This window comes from Pleurodeles waltl, chromosome 8, assembly GCF_031143425.1.
Source record: "Pleurodeles waltl isolate 20211129_DDA chromosome 8, aPleWal1.hap1.20221129, whole genome shotgun sequence".
NCBI classification, from domain to species: Eukaryota; Metazoa; Chordata; class Amphibia; order Caudata; family Salamandridae; genus Pleurodeles; species Pleurodeles waltl.
Window position 1 is genome coordinate 1,259,794,593 of NC_090447.1, and position 20,361 is coordinate 1,259,814,953.

Below are 20,361 nucleotides of genomic sequence, written 5' to 3' on the forward strand. Positions count from 1 at the left end.
CCAAAATCTACAGCTACCCACATTGGAAAACAATGTTTAGTTTTTAGTTGAAAAATGCAATTCACCCAGGTTGCGTTTTGGGCTGTTTTCTGTTGCGGACCCTAGTCTTACTCACACAAGTGAGATACCATTTTTATCAAAGGATTCCAGAACATTCCATCACAGAAATTTGAGGAAAGTGTATTTTTTAGTCAAAGTTTGACTTTTGTAAGGGTGTCTGGGTGAAGATAAATTTTTTGGTTTCAAGCCAGCTTTCACTCCCAAAGGCCCAGGAACTGGATTGGGACCACTTGGCAAGTCAGGATCCTCCGCAGGAGTACGCTGGTGCTGTCAGGGGAAGTCTTTGATGTCACTGAGACTTCTTAAATGGGGGCAAGCTCAGTCCAACCCCCAGAAGAAACTTCACAAGCAGGATTTCAGAAAGCAAAGTCCAGTCCTTTCTCTCTTAAGGCAGAAGCAGCAGCAGCAGGCCAGCATAGCAAAGCAAAAGGCAGAGTAGCAGGTCCTCCTCAAGCATCAAACTCTTCTCCTTGGCAGAGGTTCCTCTTGATCCAGAATAACCTAAAATTGTGGAGTCAGCAGTCCAATAGTTATACTCATTTCTACCTTTGAAGTAGGCAAATATTCAAAGGGAAGTCTTTGTAGTGCATAAGACCATGCCTCTTCCTTGCCCTGCCCCAGACACACACTAAGGGGTTGGAGACTGTATTGTGTGAAGACAGGCACAGCCCTTTCAAGTGCAAGTGTCAGCTCCTCCCTCCCACTTTGGTCCAGGAAGACTCAGCAGGATATGCAGGACACACCTCAGCTCCCTTTGTGTCACTGTCTAGAGTGAATTCAAAAAAAGCCCTACTGTCAGTCTGACCCAGATGTGTATTCAGCAGCCCGGCAGAGGCACAGAATGGTTAAGCAAGAAAATGCCCACCTTCTAAAAGTGGCAATTTCAAACTGGCAATCTAAAAACCAACTTTACCAAAAGATGTATTTTTATATTGTAAGTTCAGAGACCCCAAACTCCAAATCTGTATCTGCTCCCAATAGGAACTGCACTTAAAATATAAATAAAAGCAATCCCTATGTTAATCAATGGGAAAGATAGACCTTGCAATAGTGCCAACTGAATTTGGCAGTATTTCAATACCAGGACATGTAAAACACAACAGTACATGTCATACCTTTTAAATACACTGCTCCTTGCCCATTGGGCTACCTAGGGCCTATCTTAGGGGTGACTTACATGTAGCAAAAGGGAAGGTTTAGGCCTGGCAAGTGGGCACACTTGCAAGGTCGAATGGCAGTAAAACACTGCACACACAGACACTGCAGTAGCCGGTCTGAAACATGTTTACAGGGCTGCTCATGTGAGGGCCACAATCTGAGCTGCAGGCCCACTAGTAGCATTTGATGTACAGGCCCTGGCACTTCTAGTGTGCTTTACTAGGGACTTAGCAGTAAATAAAATATGCCAATTGTAGGAAACTACCCTCTTATTGGCATGTTACCTCCAATTTCTGTCTGATGTCAGTGTGTTTGACTGTGTTCACTGGGAACCAGGTAATTAGGACCCCAGTAATTATGCTCACTGTCCTCTAAATTTTGTCACATCATACTGGTAACCAGTATTTCACCCAAAATTGGCATACTGGTCACCCCTTTTAAGTCTCTAGTATATGGTACTTAGGTACCCAGGGCACTGGGGTTCCAGGGGATCTTTTTGGGCTGCAGCATTTCTTTTGCCACCCGTAGGGAGCCCATGCAAAGGCTTCTACAGGACTGTCATTGCAGCTTGTGTAAAATGGTGCATGCACCCTTTCCCTGCCATTTACACTGCACCAGGTCACTTATAAGTCACCCATATGTCAGGCCTTTCAACCATGAAGGCTGGATGCAGAGTACCAGTGTGTGAGGGCACTTCTGCACTAGCAGAGGTGCCCCCACATCGTCCAGGACCATTTTCCCGGACATCGTGAGTGCGGGGATGCCATTTTACGCGTGCACTGGACATAGCTTCACAATGGTAACTCCGAATATGGCCATGTTTGGTAACAAACATGTTGGAATCATACCCCAAGGCTTTTACAAGCCTCCTTAGAAGGCTCCCAGTACTGCCTTAGAGCCTTATGAGGTTTTCCAGGCAGCCCTAGCTGCTGCCACCTCATAGACAGGTTTCTGCCCTTCTGTTGCTCAAGCAGCTCAAGCCCAGGAAGGCAGAACAAAGCATTTCCTTTGGGTGAGGGTTGTTACACCTCCTCCCTTTGTAAATAGGTGTTAGTCTCCCAGAGCCTCTGAAAATGCTTTGAAGGGCACAGATGGTTCCCTCCTTGCATAATCCAGTCTACACCGATTCAGGGACCCCCAGTCCCTGCTCTGGCAAGAAACTGGACAAAGGAAAGGGGAGAGACCACTCCCCTGTCCATCACCACCCTAGGGGTGGTGCTCAGAGCTCCTCCAGAGTGTCCCTGGATTTTCACATCTTGGATTCCAAGTGGCAGGGCACTCTGGGAGCATCTGAGTGGCCAGTGCCAGCAGGTGACGTCGGAGCCCTACCCTGATAGGTGCTTACCTGTGTAGCTGACAAATCCCCCTTTCAGGGCTATTTAGGATCTCTCTCTCTTGGGTGGTTCCTCAGATTCAGATTGCAAGACTCCAGCAGGAATCCTCTGCATCCTTTACTTCACCTTCTTACCAAAGAAACTGTATCTGGACCCTCCAGGAACTCTACAAACTGCAACAAAGTAGCAAAGGCCACCTCTGCAACATTGTAACTTAATCTCCTGCCAGCAACTGCAACTGTTTCCAGGTTGTGCATCCTCCGAGGACTGCCTTTTTTCAGCCTGCACCAGAAGAATGAAGGAATCTCACTTGAAGTGAAGGAGTCACTTCCCTGCTTCAGCAGGCACCCCTCTGCGGCGATGACTGGTGGCTTGGGTCCCCTCTCCTGACAATGTACGTGGATCCAGCATCACAGGTGGTGGACTGAAGTGGTTCCGAAGGTCCTGACATCCTACTATCCAACTCTGGTGGAGGTAAGAGCTTGCCTTCCCACGCAAGACAGTACCCCCGTGCACCGCGTGTTTTGCAGTTGCCAAGGCATGTTGGCTTCCTTCCATGAAGTTCTTCATGCACCATGCAGCTCCAGTGCCCAGCACTCTATCCTGAGACGCACAGCCTCCTGCGTAGTTCTCCAGCGGCATGGAATCCCCATGTGTAGTGCTGCATGGGCCTCCTTTTGCACCTTCTTTGTCCCTGTGCTGAGGGACTCCTTTGGCACGCTGCCTGGTCTTCTGAGGGCTCTCTGAGTTGCTGAGAGCCCCCTCTGACTCCTCCTCCTGGATAGAGTCCACCAGGTCCCTCCTGGTCCCAGGCAGCACCATTTTCCGCTAACCGCGAGCTTTGCGTGTGCCAAGACTTTTTGGTGGAATCCAGCAACGCAAACCAGACTGCAATCATCCATCTGTCTTCTTGGGTGCAATACTGACTGTTTTTCTTCACCGGTGGTTATTCTTTTGCACCTTCATCTGGGTTACCAGGGGCTCCTGTTCTCCCTGGACTCGTCAGTGCTTCTTGGACTTGGTCCCCTTCTTCTGCAGGTTTTCAGGTCCATGAATCCATCATTGGTGTCTTGCAGTCTCTCTTCTGGTTCCTTCATAATCTTTTTTCTCTTGTTCTTGTGTGTTCTAGAGAAGTTACTTTGATTTACTCCTACTTTCCTGGGATCTGGGGTGTGTTCTATTGCTTACCTTTGGTGTTTTCTAATACTCCCAGTGCCCCTCTACACACTACACTTGCCTAGGTGAGAAACCGACTTTCGCATTCCACTTTCTTAGTATATGGTTGGTGTTCGCCCTAGGCCCATTTCTATCTATTGTGATTTTCACTAATTGCACTGTTTTCTAGCTGTTTTCACAGCTATTTCTGCATACTAGTGTATATAATTTGTGTATTACGTATCTCCTATGGGAGTATAGTCTCTATGGTATTTTTGGCATTTGTGTAACCAAAATAAAGTACCTTTATTTTTGTAGCACTGAGTATTTGTTCATGTGTGAGTACTGTGTGACTACAGTGGTATTGCATGAGCTTTGTGTGTCTCCTAGTTAGGCCTTGGCTGCTCATCCACACTACCCCTAGAAAGCCTGGCTTCTAGAACTGACTACATGTCACTAATAAGGGATAACTGGACCTGGTATAAGGTGTAAGTACCTTTGGTATCCACTACAAACCAGGTGATAGACCTGACAGCCTTTTGGTGGTCACTCCTAACTTTTTGCCTGCCTCCCTCCACTTTTTGGACACTGTTTATGCTGATTTTAGGACTCTGCACACTTTAACAGTGCTAACCAGTGCTGAGGTGCATATGCGTTCTCCCTTAAAACATGGTGACATTGGTTCATACTCAATTCGCTTATTTAATCTACTTGTAAGTCCCCAGTAGAGTGCACTACATGTGCCCAGGGCCTGTAGATTAATTACTACTAGTGGGCCAGCAGCACTGATTGTGCCACCCACATAAGTAGCCCCTCAACCATGCCTCAGGAGTGCCATTGCAAGGCCTGTGTGTGCAGTTTTACTGCCACTTCGACTTGGCATTTAAAAGTACTTGCCAAGCCTGAAACTCCCCTTTCTCTACATGTAACTCACCCCTAAGTTAGGCCCTAGGTACCCCATAAGGCAGGCTGCTATGTAGGTAAAAGGCAGGACATATACCTGTGTAGTTTATATGTCCTGGTATTGTAGAACTCCTAAATTCGTTTTACACTGCTGTGAGGCTTGCTCCTTTCATAGGCTAACATTAGGGCTACTGTTTGAGTGGTAGATTCTGATCTGAAAGGAGTAACAAGGTCATATTTAGTATGGCCACAGTGGTAATACAAAATACTGCTGACTGGTGAAGTTGGATTTAATATTACTATTTTAGAAATGCCATTTTTCAGAAAGTGAGCATTTCTCTGCACTTAAATCCTTGTGTTCCTTACAATCCATTCATGGCTAGGTTAGTTGACAGCTCCCTTGTGCATTTCACACAGACAACCCCAAACACAGGATGCTCAGTCACACCTGCACACATCTGAATACTGAATGGGTCTTCCAGGGCTGGGAGGGTGGAGGTCCTGATACTTACATTTGAAAGGGCAGTGGCCTGCCCTCACACAATGGACTGCCAAACCCCCTACTGGGACCCTGGCAGACAGGATGGAACTTAAAGGGGGGCCTTGTGCACTTCTAAGCCATCCTTTGAAACCTCCACCACTTCAAAGGCACATTTCGGTATTTAAACAGGGCCTCTGACCCTACCATCTCAGACATTTCTGGACAAGATACCACTAGTGAAGAAACTCTGAACCAGAACCTGCAACCTGCCAAGAGGAGCTGGCTGGCTGCCCAAAGGACTCACCTGACTGCTTTTCTGCATTGGACTGCTGCCCTGCTGTTGCCCTGTGGCCTTGCTGCCCTCTGGCTCTGCTGAGAAGTGCTCTCCAAGGGCTTGGATAGAGCTTGCTTCCTGTTTCTTGAAGTCTCAGGACCAAAAAGACTTCCTCCTGCAAAGAACTCCTTGTGTGGTGAAAATTCAATGCACAGCCTGCCATAAATGACGCACAACCTGCATTGCGGTGAGAAAATCACCACACGCTTAACCAGAACAATGCAGCCCGGCTCCCCGAGAGAAGATTGACGTTGCGTTGCGACCAGAACTGTGTCGCACAGCCCACTGGATCGACGCATAGCCGGGCCAGAACGACGCAGCCCGACTTCCTGTGAGAAGAATCAACGCAGCGCCTGCCGTGCAACAGAAATTTCCCTGCATCGCCCACCGGATCGACGCAAGCTTGTGTGACTTTGTCCTGCATGCCCAGGATTTCTCTGCATCATCCCCGGGGCATCTGAATACCCTGCAACCCGAACAGGATCCAAGACAGCACACCGTAAATTGATGCAAAGCCTTCCATGCGTGGAAAATTATCGGCACATCGTCTGTGTTCCCTCTGAGACACCGACGCACACCTTCCTGTTTTCCACGCATCTCCTCCTCTGTGGTCCCTAGAGGAGAATTTGAACGCAAACTAGGTACTTTGTGCTTGCAAGAGACACTTGTTGTTTTTTTAAAGACTCTGTTTATCATTCTCTGAAGTGATATTTCAACGTGTACTTAGCAAATCTTGATCGTTTTGACCTGCATTTAATCAGATACATATTATATATTTTATTAAACACTGTGTGATGTATTTTTGTGATGTTATACTGTGTTGTTGCATGATTTATTGCACAAATACTTTACACATTGCCTTCTAAGTTAAGCCTGACTGCTCAGTGCCAACCTACCAGAGGGTTGGCACAGGATAATTTGGATTGTGTGTGGCTTACCCTGACTTGAGTGAGGGTCCTTGCTTGGACTGGGGGTAACCTGACTGCCAACCAAAGACGCCATTTCTAACACCAGGCCAGCCTCCTACACTAGTCATGGATAAACCAATCACCAATACAGTTTATACAGTGAATATATGTACTTTAGCAGTGGTAAAGTGCCAAGAGTTCTAAAGCCAACCAAAACAGGACAGAAAAAGTAGGAAGGTGGCAAAATGTTTGGGGATGACCCTGCAAAAAGGCCAAGGTCCAACACGTCCATGTTGTGTTTTAGGCTGTTTTCTGTTGCGGGCACTAGGCCTACCCACACATGTGAGGTACCTTTTTATCAGAGGAGTTGGGCAAATGCCAGGTGGAAGGAAGCTTGTAATTGCCTCTAGATTCTGGCACAAAAATGTGAGGAAAAGGCATTTTTTGTCAAAGTTTGATGATTACAAGAAATTCTGGGTGAAAAATTCCTGGTGACAGCCTTGTGAGTCAGCTCACCCTGGATACCCTAGGTGTCTAATTTTCAAAAATGTACAGGTTTGCTAGATTTCCCCAGGTGGCAGCTGAGCTAGGGTCCAAAATCGACAGCTACTGATGATAAAAAAGAATTGGTTTACATTGGAAAAATGTGATGTGTTCATGTTGTGCTTTGGGCCGCTTCCTGTCGGGCACTAGTCCTACCCACACTAGTGAGATACTTTTTTATCAAGAGACATGGGGAAATTCTGGGTGGATGGAAGTTTTCGGCTCCTACAGATTCCTGAACTTTCCACCACAGATGTATGAGGAAAATGTGCTTTTGTAGTTAAAGGTTGAGGTTTAGAAGGGACTGTGAGTCAAACAAAACCTAGTGAAAGACGCGCAAGTCCGACCACCATGTATAGTCCTAAGTGTTCTGTTTTAAAAAATGTGCAGATTTGCTAGGTTTCCCTAGGTGCTGGTTAAGCTAATATCCAAAATCTACAGCTACTCACATTGGTAAAAAGGGTCTGTTTTTATGTGGAAAAATGTGACACATCCTTGTTGTGTTTTCGACTGCTTCACATTGCAGGCGTTAGGCCTAGCAACACAAGTGAGGTACTATTTTTAACAGAAAATTTGGGCGAATGCCGAGTGGAAGTTTGTCGGTTCCCGCAGATTTCTGAACTTTCAATCTTGGAACTGTGCTGAAAATGTGTTTTTTAGTCAAAGTTTAAATTTTCCAAGGAGCTCTGGGTAAACAAATCTGGTGATAGCTATGCAAGTCAGACCACCCTGAATAGCCCTAGGTGTCTACTTTTCAAAAATATGCAGGTTTGCTAGGTTTCCATAGGTGCTGGATAATCTAGGGTCCACAGTCTACAGCTACTCACATTGGAAAAAAGGGTCCATTTCATGAGGAAAATGTGTTGCATCCATGTTGTTGTTTGTGCTGTTTCACATTGCAGACACTACACCTAACCACACAGGTGAGATACCATTTTTATCAAGAGACTTGGAGAAATTCCAAGTGGATGGACGTCTGTGGCTCCCCACAGAATCCAGAATTTTTCACCACACAAATGTGAGAAAAATGTGTTTTTTAGACAAAACTTGAGGTATGCAAGGGATTTTGGGTAAGAAAACCATTGACAGCCACTTGAATCAGTTCACCCTGGGTACCCGTAAGAGTCTAGTTTTAAACAATGTACAGGTTCGCTAGGTTTCCGTAGTTGGTAGTTGAGCTAGTTTTCAAAATCTACAGCTACCCACATGGAAAAAAACAGGTTGGTTTTCAGTGAAAAAAATGCAATGCAGCCTTGTGTTTTTCACCAATTCTTGTTGCGAGCGCTAGGCCCACCCACACAAGTGAGGTACTATTTTTATAAGTAGACTTGGGGGAATGCTGGGTAGATAAAGGTGTGTGGCTCCCAACAGATTCACATACTTTCTGTCACAGAAATGTCAGGAAATTGTATTCTTTAACTCAAATTTTGAGGTTTGCAAAATATTCTGGGTAGAAAAAAAAACAGTGAGTGCCATGAAAGCCAGTCCAACCGGGATACTTCTAGGTGTATAGTTTTAAAAAATGGACAGGTTTTTTAAGTTTCCCTAGGTGCCGACTGAGGTAGGGTCCAAAATCTACAGCTACCCACATTGGGAAAAAATGGTTAGTTTTCAGTGGAAAAATCAGATACATCCATGTTGCATTTTGGGCTGTTTCCTGTTGCGGGCTCTAGACCTAGCCACACAAGAGAGGCACTATTTTTATCAACAGACTTGGGGAATGCCAAGTTAATAGAGGCGTGTGGCTCTCAGCAGGTTCCAGAACTTTCCATCACAGAAATATGTGGAACATCTGATTTTTAGTCAAAGTTTGAGGTTTGAAGCGATTCTGGGTAAATAAAAACCTGATGAGAGCCACGCAAGTCAGCCTACCTTGGATACCCCTAGGTGTCTAGTTTTCAAAATGTACAGGTTTGCTAGATTTCCCCAGGTGCCAGCTGAGCTAGGGTCCAAAACCTATAGCTGCCAACGTTGGAAAAAAGGATCCGTTTTCATTGTTAAAATGTGATGTGTTCATGTTGTGCTTTGGGCCACTTCCTGTTGTGGGCACTAGGCCTACCCGCACTAATGAGGTACTACTTTTATTGGCAGACTTGAGGAAATTCCAGGTGGATGGAAGATTTTGGATCCCACAGATTTCAGAACTTTCCACCACAGATGTGTGAGAAAAATGTTTTTGTAGTCAAAGGTTGGGGTTTGCAAGGGATTCTGGGTAAAAAAACCTGGTGAGAGTCACACATGTCTGACCACCCTTAATAGCCCTAGGTGTTTTGTTTTTAAAAATGTACAGGTTTGGTAGGTTTCCATAGGTGCAGGCTGAGCTCTGGTCCACAATCTACAGCTACTCACATTGGAAAAAATAGGATCAGTTTTCATTTGGAAAAATGTGATACGTCCATGTTTGGGCTGTTTCACTTTGCAGGCATAAGGCCTAGCCATACAAGTGTGGTATCATTTTATATGAAAATGTGGGTGAATGCCGGGTGGAAGGAAGTGTGTTGCTCCCCAAAGATTCCAGAACTTTCCATCACAGAAATGTGAACAAATTGTGTTTTTAATCAAAGTTGGAGATTTGCAAGGAATTCTGGGTAAACAAATCTGGAGAGCCTTGCAAGTTATCCCACATTGAAGACCCCTAGGTGTCTAGTTTTCAAAGATGTAGAGGTTTGCTTGGTTTCCCTAGATGACAGCTGAGCTAGGGGCCAAAACCTACAGCTTCCCGTGTTGGAAAAAAGATCAGTTTTCCATAGAAAAACGTGATGAGTCCATCTTGTTCTATGTGCTGTTTCCTGTTGCAGCACTAAGCCTAATCACACAAGGGAGGCACCATTTCTATCAGGAGATTTGGGAAAATTCTGGGTGGATGAACTTTCCACCACCGAAATATGAAGAACATTTGTTTTTTAGTCAAAGTTTGAGGTCTGTAAGGAATTCTAGGTAAGGAAACCTGGCAAGAGCCATGCCAGTCAGGCCACCCTACATGCCCCCATGTGTCTAGTTTTAAAAAATGTACAGGTTTGCTGGGTTTTCCTAGGTCCCAACTGAGCTAAGGTCCAAAATCGACAGCTACCTACTTTGGGAAAAAGGGTCAGTTTTCAGTGGCAAAATGTGATGAGTCCATCTTGGGCGATATGCCATTTCCTGTTGCAGGCACTAGGCCTAACCACACAAGTGAAGTACCATTTTTATCAGGGGACTTGGAGACATTCAATGGCAATGGAAGTTTTTGGCCCCCCACTGATTCCAGAACTTTCCACCACAGAAATGTGAGGAAAATGAATGTTTGTAGTCAAAGCTTGAGTTTTGCAAAGGATTCTGGGTAAAAGAAACTTGTTGAGTGCCACTCTAGTCAGCCCACCCTGGACACCCCTAGTTGTATAGTTCTCAAAAAAGTGCAGGTTTGCTAGGTTACCCTAGGTGCCGGACGATCTAGGGTGCAAAATCTACAGCTACCCACTTTGGGGAAAAAAGGGTCAGTTTTCAGTGAAAAATTCAATGCATTCATGTTGTGTTTTGAACCCTTTCCTGTTGCTGGAGCTATGCCTACCCACACCAGTGAGATGCCACTTCTCTCAGAAGAGTTGAGGGAATGCTGTGCGGATGGAAGGGTGTGCCTCCCCACAGATTTGTGTACTTTTCATCACAGAAATGTGAGGAAAATATGTTTTTTAGTAAAAATGTAAGGTTTGAAAAAGATTCTAGGTAAGAAAAAACCTTGTGAGTGCCATAAAAGTCAGCCCCCCACCCAGCTGTCTCTAGGTGTCTAATTTTCAAAAGTGTAGAGGTGTGCTAGGTTTCCCTTGGTTCCAATTGAGCTAGGGTCCACAATCTACAGGTACCCACATCAGTTTTCAGAGGAAGAATGTGATGCATTCATGTTGCATTTTTGGCTGTTTCCTGTCACAGGCACTAGACGTAGCCACACAAGAGAGGTATCATTTTTAGTGGGACACTTGCGGGAATGCCAGGTGGGTAGAAGTTTGAGGCTCCCTGCAGATTTCAGAACTTTTTTTCAGTCAAAGTTTAAGGTTTGAGGGGATTCTAGGTACGAAAGGCTGATGAGAGCCACACAGGTCAGCCTATTCTGGATACCCCCAGGTATCTATCTTTCAAAAATGTACAGGTTTTATAGGTTTCTCTAGGTGCAGACTGATCTAGGGTCCAAAAACTACAGCTACCCACACTAGAAAAAAAAGTCAGTTTTCAGTGGATGAATATGATGTGTCCCTGTTGTGCTTTGGGTCGTTTCCTGTCCTGGGCACTGGGTCTACCCACCTAAGTGACGTACTATTTTGATCAGAATACTATTGGGAATGCCGAGTGGAAGGAGGTTTGTGGCTCTCTCCCGATTCCAAAAGTTTACATCACTGAAATGAGAGGAAAATGTGTTTTTTAGTCAAAGGTTGAGGTTTGCAAGGAATTCTGAGTGAAAAAAAACCTGATGAGAGCCACGCAAGTCAGCCAACCCTGGATACCCCTAGATGTTTTGTTTTTAAAAAATGTAAAGATTTGCTAGGTTTCCCTAGGTGTCGGCTGAAGCTAGGGTTCAAAATCTAGACCAAACCACATTGGAAAATAAAGGGTCAATTTTCGGTGAAAAAATGTAATGCGTCCAGGTTGTGTTTTGGGCCGATTCCTGTCCGGGTGCTAGGCCTACCCACACAAGTGAGGTACCATTTTTATTGGAATATTTGGGCAAATCCTTGGCAGAAGGAAGTTTGTTGCTCCCCACAAATCACAGAAATAAGAGCAAAATGTTTTTTTGTCAATGTTTCAAGTTTTCAAGGGATTCTGGGTACAAAAAATCTAGTGACAGCCTTGCGAGTCAGCCCACACTGGATGCCCCTAGGTGGCTAGTTTTAAAAATGTATAGGTTTGCTAGGCTTCCCTAGGTGCCAGCCAACCTAGGGTCCAAACTTTAGAGTTGCTCACATTGGAAAAAAGAATCAATTTGCAGTGGAAACATTATTTATTGGGTGGCTTGGGGATATCCCGGGTGGATGGAAGTTTGTGGCCCCCCAGATGTTTCAGAACTTTCCACCACAGACATGTGAGGAAAATATGATTTTTTTGGCCGCAGTTTGAGGTTTGCAAGGGATTCTGGGTAAAGAAGGCTGGTGAGAGCCCCGTGAGGCAGCCCACCCTGGATACCCCTAGGTGTATAGTTTTCAAAAAGGTACAGGTTTGTTAGGTTTCCTGATGTGCCGGCTGAGCTAGGGTCCAAAATCTACAACCATTTGCAATGGAAAAAAGGGTTTGTTTTCAATGGAAAAATGGGATGTGTCTATGTTTTGTTTTGGACCGTTTTCTGTTGCGGATAACTAGGCCTACGAACAGAAGTGAGGTACATTTTTTCTAGGAAGATTTGGAGTACTGGGTGGATGGAAGTTTGCGGTTCCCCGCAGATTCCAGGATTTTCCATCACAGAAATATGAGCAAACTACGGGCCTAATTAAGATCTTGGCGGTCTTACCAACATTCCACCGCAGAGGCATCTCCATGTAGTCCAACAGAGTACCAACTGCCATTTTTAGATGTCAGCAGTTGGAAGACAAACAAAGCGGGTTTCCCATTGCTGGCCACTGGACTCCACCACCATCGGCCTGATGGTATGCCCCCAACCTGATTTAGATGTTCCAGCTGTACTGGCAGTGTGACAGTGTCTAGTTGGCGACAAAGGGGGAGTTTCCCCTTGGACATATGTGTTGATATAGGTATTTTGCATACAGTGTATGCAACTACCAATTTCAACACATATTCCAATTCCAAGAAAAATAAAAAAACATACTTACATGTATTCTGACAGTCAGGTCACGTTCTACGGTACACGCTCACCCCTTCGCATACTAGTCCCACGTATTGGTCACCTTCATCTCCGATGATGACAGCAGCAGAGGCAGGAGTCCTTCAGTCGTGTTGCAGTTGAAAAGGTAAGAAAAAAAAGGGAGAGAAGGTAAGTTTTCACTCCCTTTCTCCTCCAATCCGCCAGCCTCGAGTTGGAGGTGTTCCTGCCACAGTCAGCCTGGTTTGAAGGCATTTCTAAATCAGCATGGTGGTAACTGTGGCTGCAGTCACTGTTTCCTATTGTGGCATCAGCGTTGGTTGAGATTCCTGGCAGAATCGGCGGGACTGCGACGGTCTGTTGGCTGTGGTCCCGCCAACATCAAAATCAGGTGAGTTGGCTGCCAGGCCGGCAGATAGGAAAACCATCCAAAAAGCGACAGTGATACTGTTACCGCCAACATCTAAATCAGGGCATTTTTTTTTAGGCCCTCATTACGAGGCTAGCGGTCTTCAGACCACCAGCCTCACCGAGCCAGTCAGGACCACCACTGCTGTGGTGGTCTGACCACCACATTAAGACCCTAGTGGTCAGACCACCAGGATTCTGCCCGCACCACCAGGATCCATGATCCTGACGACCTGGCGGTGGCGGAGATCATAATCCACCAGGGCAACGCTGCATGCAGTGCTCCCCTACTAATTACGACCTTGTTCTCCGCCAGCTGGCAGAGAGCAGGTGCAGGGGGCCACAGGGGCCTCCCTGCCCAGCAGCGTCACAATGTTCAGTCTGCCTTGCAAACAGTGGACATTGTGAGGGTGCTGATGTACCCTGCGGGCTACAGCATTGTGGCTGGCTTGATTACAAGCTGGAGACAATGCTGTAGCCTGTTTCGCACAAGACCGGCGGGTGGAAACCAAGGTTTCCGCCTGCCGACCTAGCGGGAAACTCCTAATAGGTCCAGCGGAGTGGTCGCCATAAAGGCTAATCTGTCAAACTCGAAATTAGGCCCAAAGTGTGAGGTTTACAATGGATTATGGGTAAAAAATAAACCTGCTGATAGCTACACAAGTCAGCCCACCCTGCATCCACCTGAGTGTCTAATTTCCATAAACGAACAGGTTTTCTAGGTTTCCTTCTGGGCTGGATGAGCCAGGGTCCAAAATCTACAGCTACGCACATTGAAACAAACGGTCAATTTTGAATGAAAAATGTAATGCGTCCATCTTGTTTTTTTGGTCATTTCCTGTATTGGGCACTAGGCCTACCCACACAAATGAGATATCATTTTTAAATGGAGACTTAGGGAAATGATGGGTGGATGGAAGTTTTGGCTTCTTGCTGAATCCAGAACTTGCAGTCACAGAAATTTGAAGAAAGTGTATTTTCTTAGTCAAAGTTTGAGGTTTGCAAGGAATTCTGGGTAAAGAAACCTTGTGAGAGCCATGTGTCAGTCATTCAACCTGGGAATCCCCTTGGTGTCTAGTTTTTAAAAATGTAGAGGTTTGCTAGCTTTTCCTGGATAGCAGCTGAGCAGGATTCAAAATCTACAGCTGCCCATTTTATAAAATAGGGTCAGTTTTGAGTGGAAAAAGGTAATGCGTCCACACCGCTTTTTGGGGCATTTTCTGTCACAGGCACTTGGCCTGCCTGCACAAGTGAGGCACCATTTTTATCGGGAGACTTCAGGGAATGCCAGATTGAAGAAAGGTTGGGGCTCTCTGCAGACTCCTTGACTTTCCATCACAGAAACGTGAGGAAATGCATTTTTTATTCAATTTTGAGGTTTGAAAGGGAGTCCGGTTAAAAAACCTGGGAGAGCCACGCAAGTGAGCCGACACTGGATACTCGTGAGTGTCTAGTTTTCAAAGATGTACAAGTTTACTAAAAAAAAGGGTGCGTTTTCAGTAGAAAAATGTGATGCATCCATGTTGTGTTTTCGCCCACTTTCAAGTCAGGCACACCAAGCCAACCCACACAAGTGAGGTTCTATTTTTATCTAAAGACTTGTGGGAACATAGAATAGTAGACCATTTTCTATTACCAACTGCGCTTCACTGAATATATGCCTTTTAAATGTAAGCTAGTCCATAAGAAAGAAGCCATTTTGAAAACTACCCGCTAAATCAGTGATACTCACAGTATGGCCCGGGGGCAGCATGCAGCTCTTCTGACCTTTATGTGCATCCCCTACTCAACAGAAGCACTGGCTGTTGTTAGCTCAACTCAGCACCAACATTTAAAATATATTAAATACAGAGGCAAGCATTTATTTAAAAGTTAACTGCAGTTTAAGAAAGGAAGTATTGAGGTTGTCCTGCACCATTTAACTTCAGGAATACCTTCATTTATAAAAGACATACTGCAGCATATGTATAAAAATATGATAATTTATCTTCAAAATTCAACAAGTGAGATTCATTAGCATTTAGATTAATTTCACCTTAGCACATCCGAATATATTAGTGCAATGAGAAGTATTTTTCTGAAAGTGATAAGTTTTCAAACACAAATTTAGAAACATTAATGCCTCCCCCTCCATGACAACAATGCGAAAGGTGAACTAAGAGGCAGACCAGTTGTTATGTGCACCCTTTGGGTGGCCTGTCTTGCTATTATACATGAAGAACATTATAGCTTAATAAATCAGGCACAGGGAATGTTTTTATACAGCACTCATCCTGAAGTCATGTATTTTGAGGTCCTCTTATATGTGATAATGAAAAAGTGCCCTCCACCCGCCACACACACACACACACACACACACACAACACCAGGTGGCATAAGTGTGGTTCTTTGGCCACTGAGAAAATGGTTGTGAGTACCCATGGTCTAAATCATAATCTAGTATGGGTATCAACAAATTTACAGATGGACAAATAACCACTTCTATTAAATTACATATCTTGTGCCTATTTCAGAAATATATAGTTTTCTTAGATACCCATTTTTCACTCTATATATTTCACTATATAAATTGATCTATTCTCGGCACTCAATGAAAAACATTGTAGGGTGCAGCTCAGTTGTTGGCTCTGGGTAACTTGAGTTATTGGAGAATCTACAAACCCTATATATCCTTGCAACCAGAAGGGTCTGTGAAGGATAATGGTTTATCGTTTTTGTAAGTCATAGTAGCAAAAAGTTACAGATGGAAATGTTGTCACAAATGGTAATTTTTTCCTACTCATTTTCAATATTTCTTTATTTCAACAGTTATTATCTTTGAGAAAACCTTGAATGATCTACACGTATGACCCCATGCTGAATTCAAAATGTTGTCTATTTTTCGGAAATCTATATCTCTTCTGGATTACCCATGGGTTTCATACTGTTTTCCACACAAACTGGAAGTAGGTTGAGAGCACAAAAAAAGACAAATTGGCTTGTTCTTTGAAACATGGCAAAACTGTGGTCCATAATTAGGTTGCTTGATTCAGTGCTGCATGTTACTGAAAGCTGGGTAGATGGTGACTTTGGTACAGCAAACAGTTTGTTGATGCCATTTTTAGGGGGGAAAACAGAGTACTTTCATGTGGAGCACCTTTTCCCTATTTTCCTAAAAAAAATATAAATGTTGCTATATTTTGCCTATTTTCTCAGTCCACTCTAGGGGAATCCACAGTCCCTGGGTATCTCTAAAATACTCTGGGGTTTGGAAAAAAGCTGCACATTTGGGCCCATATTTATATTTTTTTTAGCGCTGCATTTGCATCATTTTTTTACACAAAATCGGCGCAAACTTACAAAATGCAATTTGCGCTGCTTTTGAGTCAAAAAATGAAGCAAATGGGGCGCTAAAAAAGTATAAATATGGACCTTGGTGTGAATAACTTGTGTGCAAAATAACCTAAGTGCAAACTACCTCAAATAGCCAAAAAGGCTTAGCACTGAGGGGAAGGGGTCAACAGGTAAGGGGTTATGGAATAAGGACAGTTTATATTTGTGCCCTTATCAAAGATTACAAGTACACAGGACTGCTAAATATGAGTCTGTTACTGCACTCACACCGCCTACTGGCAAAATTGCAAAGTTTAGCAGGCATGCCAGCATTCACCGAACACGTCTTATGTAGTGACCAAAGTGGAATTTGTGGCTTACTTGTGAAGTGCCCTGAAGTTGGCAACCAAAATAGCACCTCAGCTATAAAATATGGTGGTTCCTTCAACTCAACGTCCTGCGCCAGTGGTAGAAGTGAGACTCGCCAGTGGTTCAGGCGGGCGACGGGCCTTCGACGAAAAATTTGGGGCACGCACATGTACTTATTTTCTTTCTTTCTTTTTTTCTTTTTTTTTTTTTTTTACAAATTAAGCACTTCTCTGGCTCAAATGGGAGCAGAGGATTATCGGAGAAAAAGTTTGGTATTTTTTTGGGCACCAGGTAGATAATTATTTTTTTTGCCAAGCCAAAGCTGTTTGTGCGATGTTACCAGAAGGCTTTAACATTGTTTATACGGAAAGCCGGTGTAAAAGATGACAACTAAATAAATAACTGAGTTTATCAACAGGCCACTGCAATCGCTGTTTATTTATCTTGAAGCAATAATCCATATCTCAACACATGCTGCAGATAATGTGAAAAAACGCGCACACTTTCAGCTGCGCTAGCAGAGGAAATGTAAAATGGGCATTTTAGAAGCAGAGTTGAGGTCATAATGCTGTACTAAAATGGCTAAAGGACAAAATCTATGGAAAAATCCTAAAACAACTAAATTTGACTAAGCAAGGCCGGCCACCTAGTAGAATTATTACTACAAAAGGTCTCTACCGAAAGCCAGTAGTATGATCAGGGAAACAATCCTTTCTACATTGAGTTATAAAGGACTCACTGGCATTAACAATGTTACTAGCAGTAATGACCTCATCTATTTTCCAGCAGAATCTTGCTGTCGTAAACATTTCCGGAAATTACAGGAAGCGTCATAGAAATGCACTCCCTAGTGTCGCACCTTCCGGTAATACCACCAATGAGTAAGTGCTGTGGCAAATCAGTTCATCGTATCTAAGCAATGATGAGAAGGGGTGAAATGGTGCTGCTGATCACTTTTATGTAGGCTTCAATGTTGCTTCCGAACAACTGAACAAGAAAATAGTTCAGTATTCCGGCCAGAGTCATCAGGTATAAGAAGAGCATGATGCGTTTTCCGAAGATGTAGCCAGGAGTGCTGCAGAAACAGAAAAGACAGAAAAGTCACATTTTACAAAACACCATATAACCCTCAACCACATGGAAAGAAAAAGGTCTTAAAAACATAGAATCAACAATGCAGGAAAAATTGTGATCCCTTTGCTCATTTTTAATAAAGCTGTGTTCTTCAGGCTATGCTACATCAATATTGCAACTAGCCACTGCAGCTACAGCAGAATGGGAGCGTGCACCAGACATCAAACACCTCAAATACTGCCTGCACCTCATACTGACCAGTTTGTTCAGTGCCTACCTGAAGCTTAACCCCACAAAAGCATAATCCATGTTATTCGCTAAGAATAACAAGCAAGAAATAGTACAAACCTGGATCAGTGACATGAATCTTAGCAGCTTCAGCCCCAAATTTTATTTAATGCCAAGTCGCTTGGATTCCCCTTGGATCCTAACCTTACACTTAAGTAGCGCATTTTAATAAAACCAAGAAGGCATGGTACCAGCTCTCTCTTCTGAAGAAAGCAAAACCATTTCTTCCAGAAAGCAACTACAGAACTGCTGGCCAAGCCCTTCGACTCTTGCAACTGAATGGTGGTAACCTCCTGGTCTATGATCTCCAAACTCCACACAGGCCCTACTTACAGGCATCCTACATGCCGCAGCACATCTCATCTAAGGTCTGAAGAAATAGGAGCACATCCCTACACCCTGATGTAACTCCTTTGGCTCCCCCTGTTGGCCCACACCATCTTCAAATCCAGGGACATCATTTACAGCACGCCCGCTGTGAAAGGCAGACTATTGTTTTCAAACTGCCAAGTCTTTCTTTTGTGATCCACCGCAGCTGGATGCAGTGCATGATTACACCCACCTGTGAGAGATACCTTTGTTGGTCTCTGGGTTCGTTGTGCCCCTTCCAAAAAGTTGCCTTCAAATGGTGCACTAAATGTATCCCACTCCCTTGGTATTTCCCCTATTCCTGCTTTTGTAATACTGCAAGGACACAGGGAAAAAGTGTTTATTTACCCGGGCGTACTTCCCCATGCAGATGAGGGCACACCACCTTGTGATCGCTCAGATACAAAATTTGCACCCTCATGATCAGTTTTACTGTAGCCTCCCTACTGTAATATGGTTGTCCTCCACGGCACATATAATAGAACTCGTGTTCTTTGTAATACAGCATTACTTCAAATTCTAACTCTAGCATTTGCTGCACCTCAAGTGAATTTGTTTTCCAATAAATCCATACATTCCACAGAATGGCTCGAAAACTTTCTTTTTTAAGGGGCCTGGGGAGTTGGTATTTTTAGCAAACAAGCATACTTCAATTAGTTACCAGTAATCTTTATACTCAGCTTTTCTCTTCTCCTCTGGAACCAAAATATACTTGCCTGATGATTGCTACCTAGAGTGCAACCAGTCCTGGATTGCTTGTGTTCTGCTTCAGGGAGGATCTGGCAGATTCGTCTGAAGTGTTCCCATCTGAGCAGGGTCAAGAATGATTTACATATGGCTAGGTCTAATCTGAGGTGGCATGGTGTGCAAGATAACCATGGAGTGGGATGCGGTCCTGAGTAATTACCAGTGCCTGAGATTAATTCAAGCATTTCATTCATCACTTTACGTAACATACAAAACCATAGGCATTCACCTGTTAGAGTTATTTCAAGTAACTATAACTCGTACCCTAAGGTAACTATAACTTGTACCCTGCCATGCACTGCTAATTACCCCAGAAATGACAGCACTCATGACATCTTTGATAACACCATTGATAATATCAATGTAATATTTGCAATAACATTTTTCACGAAAAAACTGTCCATGGCAGGGTTGCGAGTTATGGTAATTTTAATTAATATACATTAATTTAACCATTGTCACGCATGGGCTTTGGCCATGCGTGGCAGGGGTTGGCTGCTGGGCATGCAGCCAACCACGTATAACCACCCAACACTGCGGAAGGTGTAGGTCTCAGCAGCAGCTGACAAGAAATAACCCACTCTATAGTCACTACATGAGATATGGCGCTCGAAAAAGGCAAGGATGCAAACACCTCCATCAAGGATTACAGATAACTTTTCAAGGTGGGAATACAGACAAAACACACTTGCTTTGTCTTGACCATGTGCACGAAGTTAGGATGATTAGTACTTCACAGAAGTGGAGCGTTAACGTGGACACCTCCTTTGTTTATATCTGTAAGTGCTTCCTGTTGAGCTTCAACTTCTGTGAGATGAGCATTGTGCCAGAATGAATCCTACCCTGTGCATTTATCAAACAAGAGGCCCCCGTTTTGTGCAAAGTGTCTACCGAACTGGAGTACTTTCTACTGGCTAATTAGTAAGTGCTACTTCGTTGGGTAAATGTACAGTACATCTCCTACATTACAGCTGCGTAAAGGACGTCAAGGAAATGTCTCCAGTGACCTTGTGTGTCTGTACCTTTGCCAATGTGATTGTTCCTCGAGCATCTGTTCCACCTTGAAAATCCTTTTTTTTTTAAATTTTGGAGGACTGTGGAGAGAGCCTTAAGGCCCACGCGGTCCCAGCTGGCTA

At 44.2% G+C, this 20,361-nt stretch overlaps 1 protein-coding gene across 1 annotated transcript in view; it reads right to left on the minus strand.

Moving 5' to 3' along the window:
* Positions 1–17,167: 17,167 nt before the first annotated feature.
* Positions 17,168–20,361, minus strand: part of ALOX5AP (arachidonate 5-lipoxygenase activating protein) — a 273,706-nt gene continuing 270,512 nt past the window's right edge. Inside the window, exon 5 of the mRNA XM_069202186.1 lies at positions 17,168–17,822. Within this exon, the coding sequence (XP_069058287.1) occupies positions 17,660–17,822 (163 nt within the window). The 3' untranslated portion in view covers positions 17,168–17,659. The remainder of the gene's footprint in view (positions 17,823–20,361) is intronic.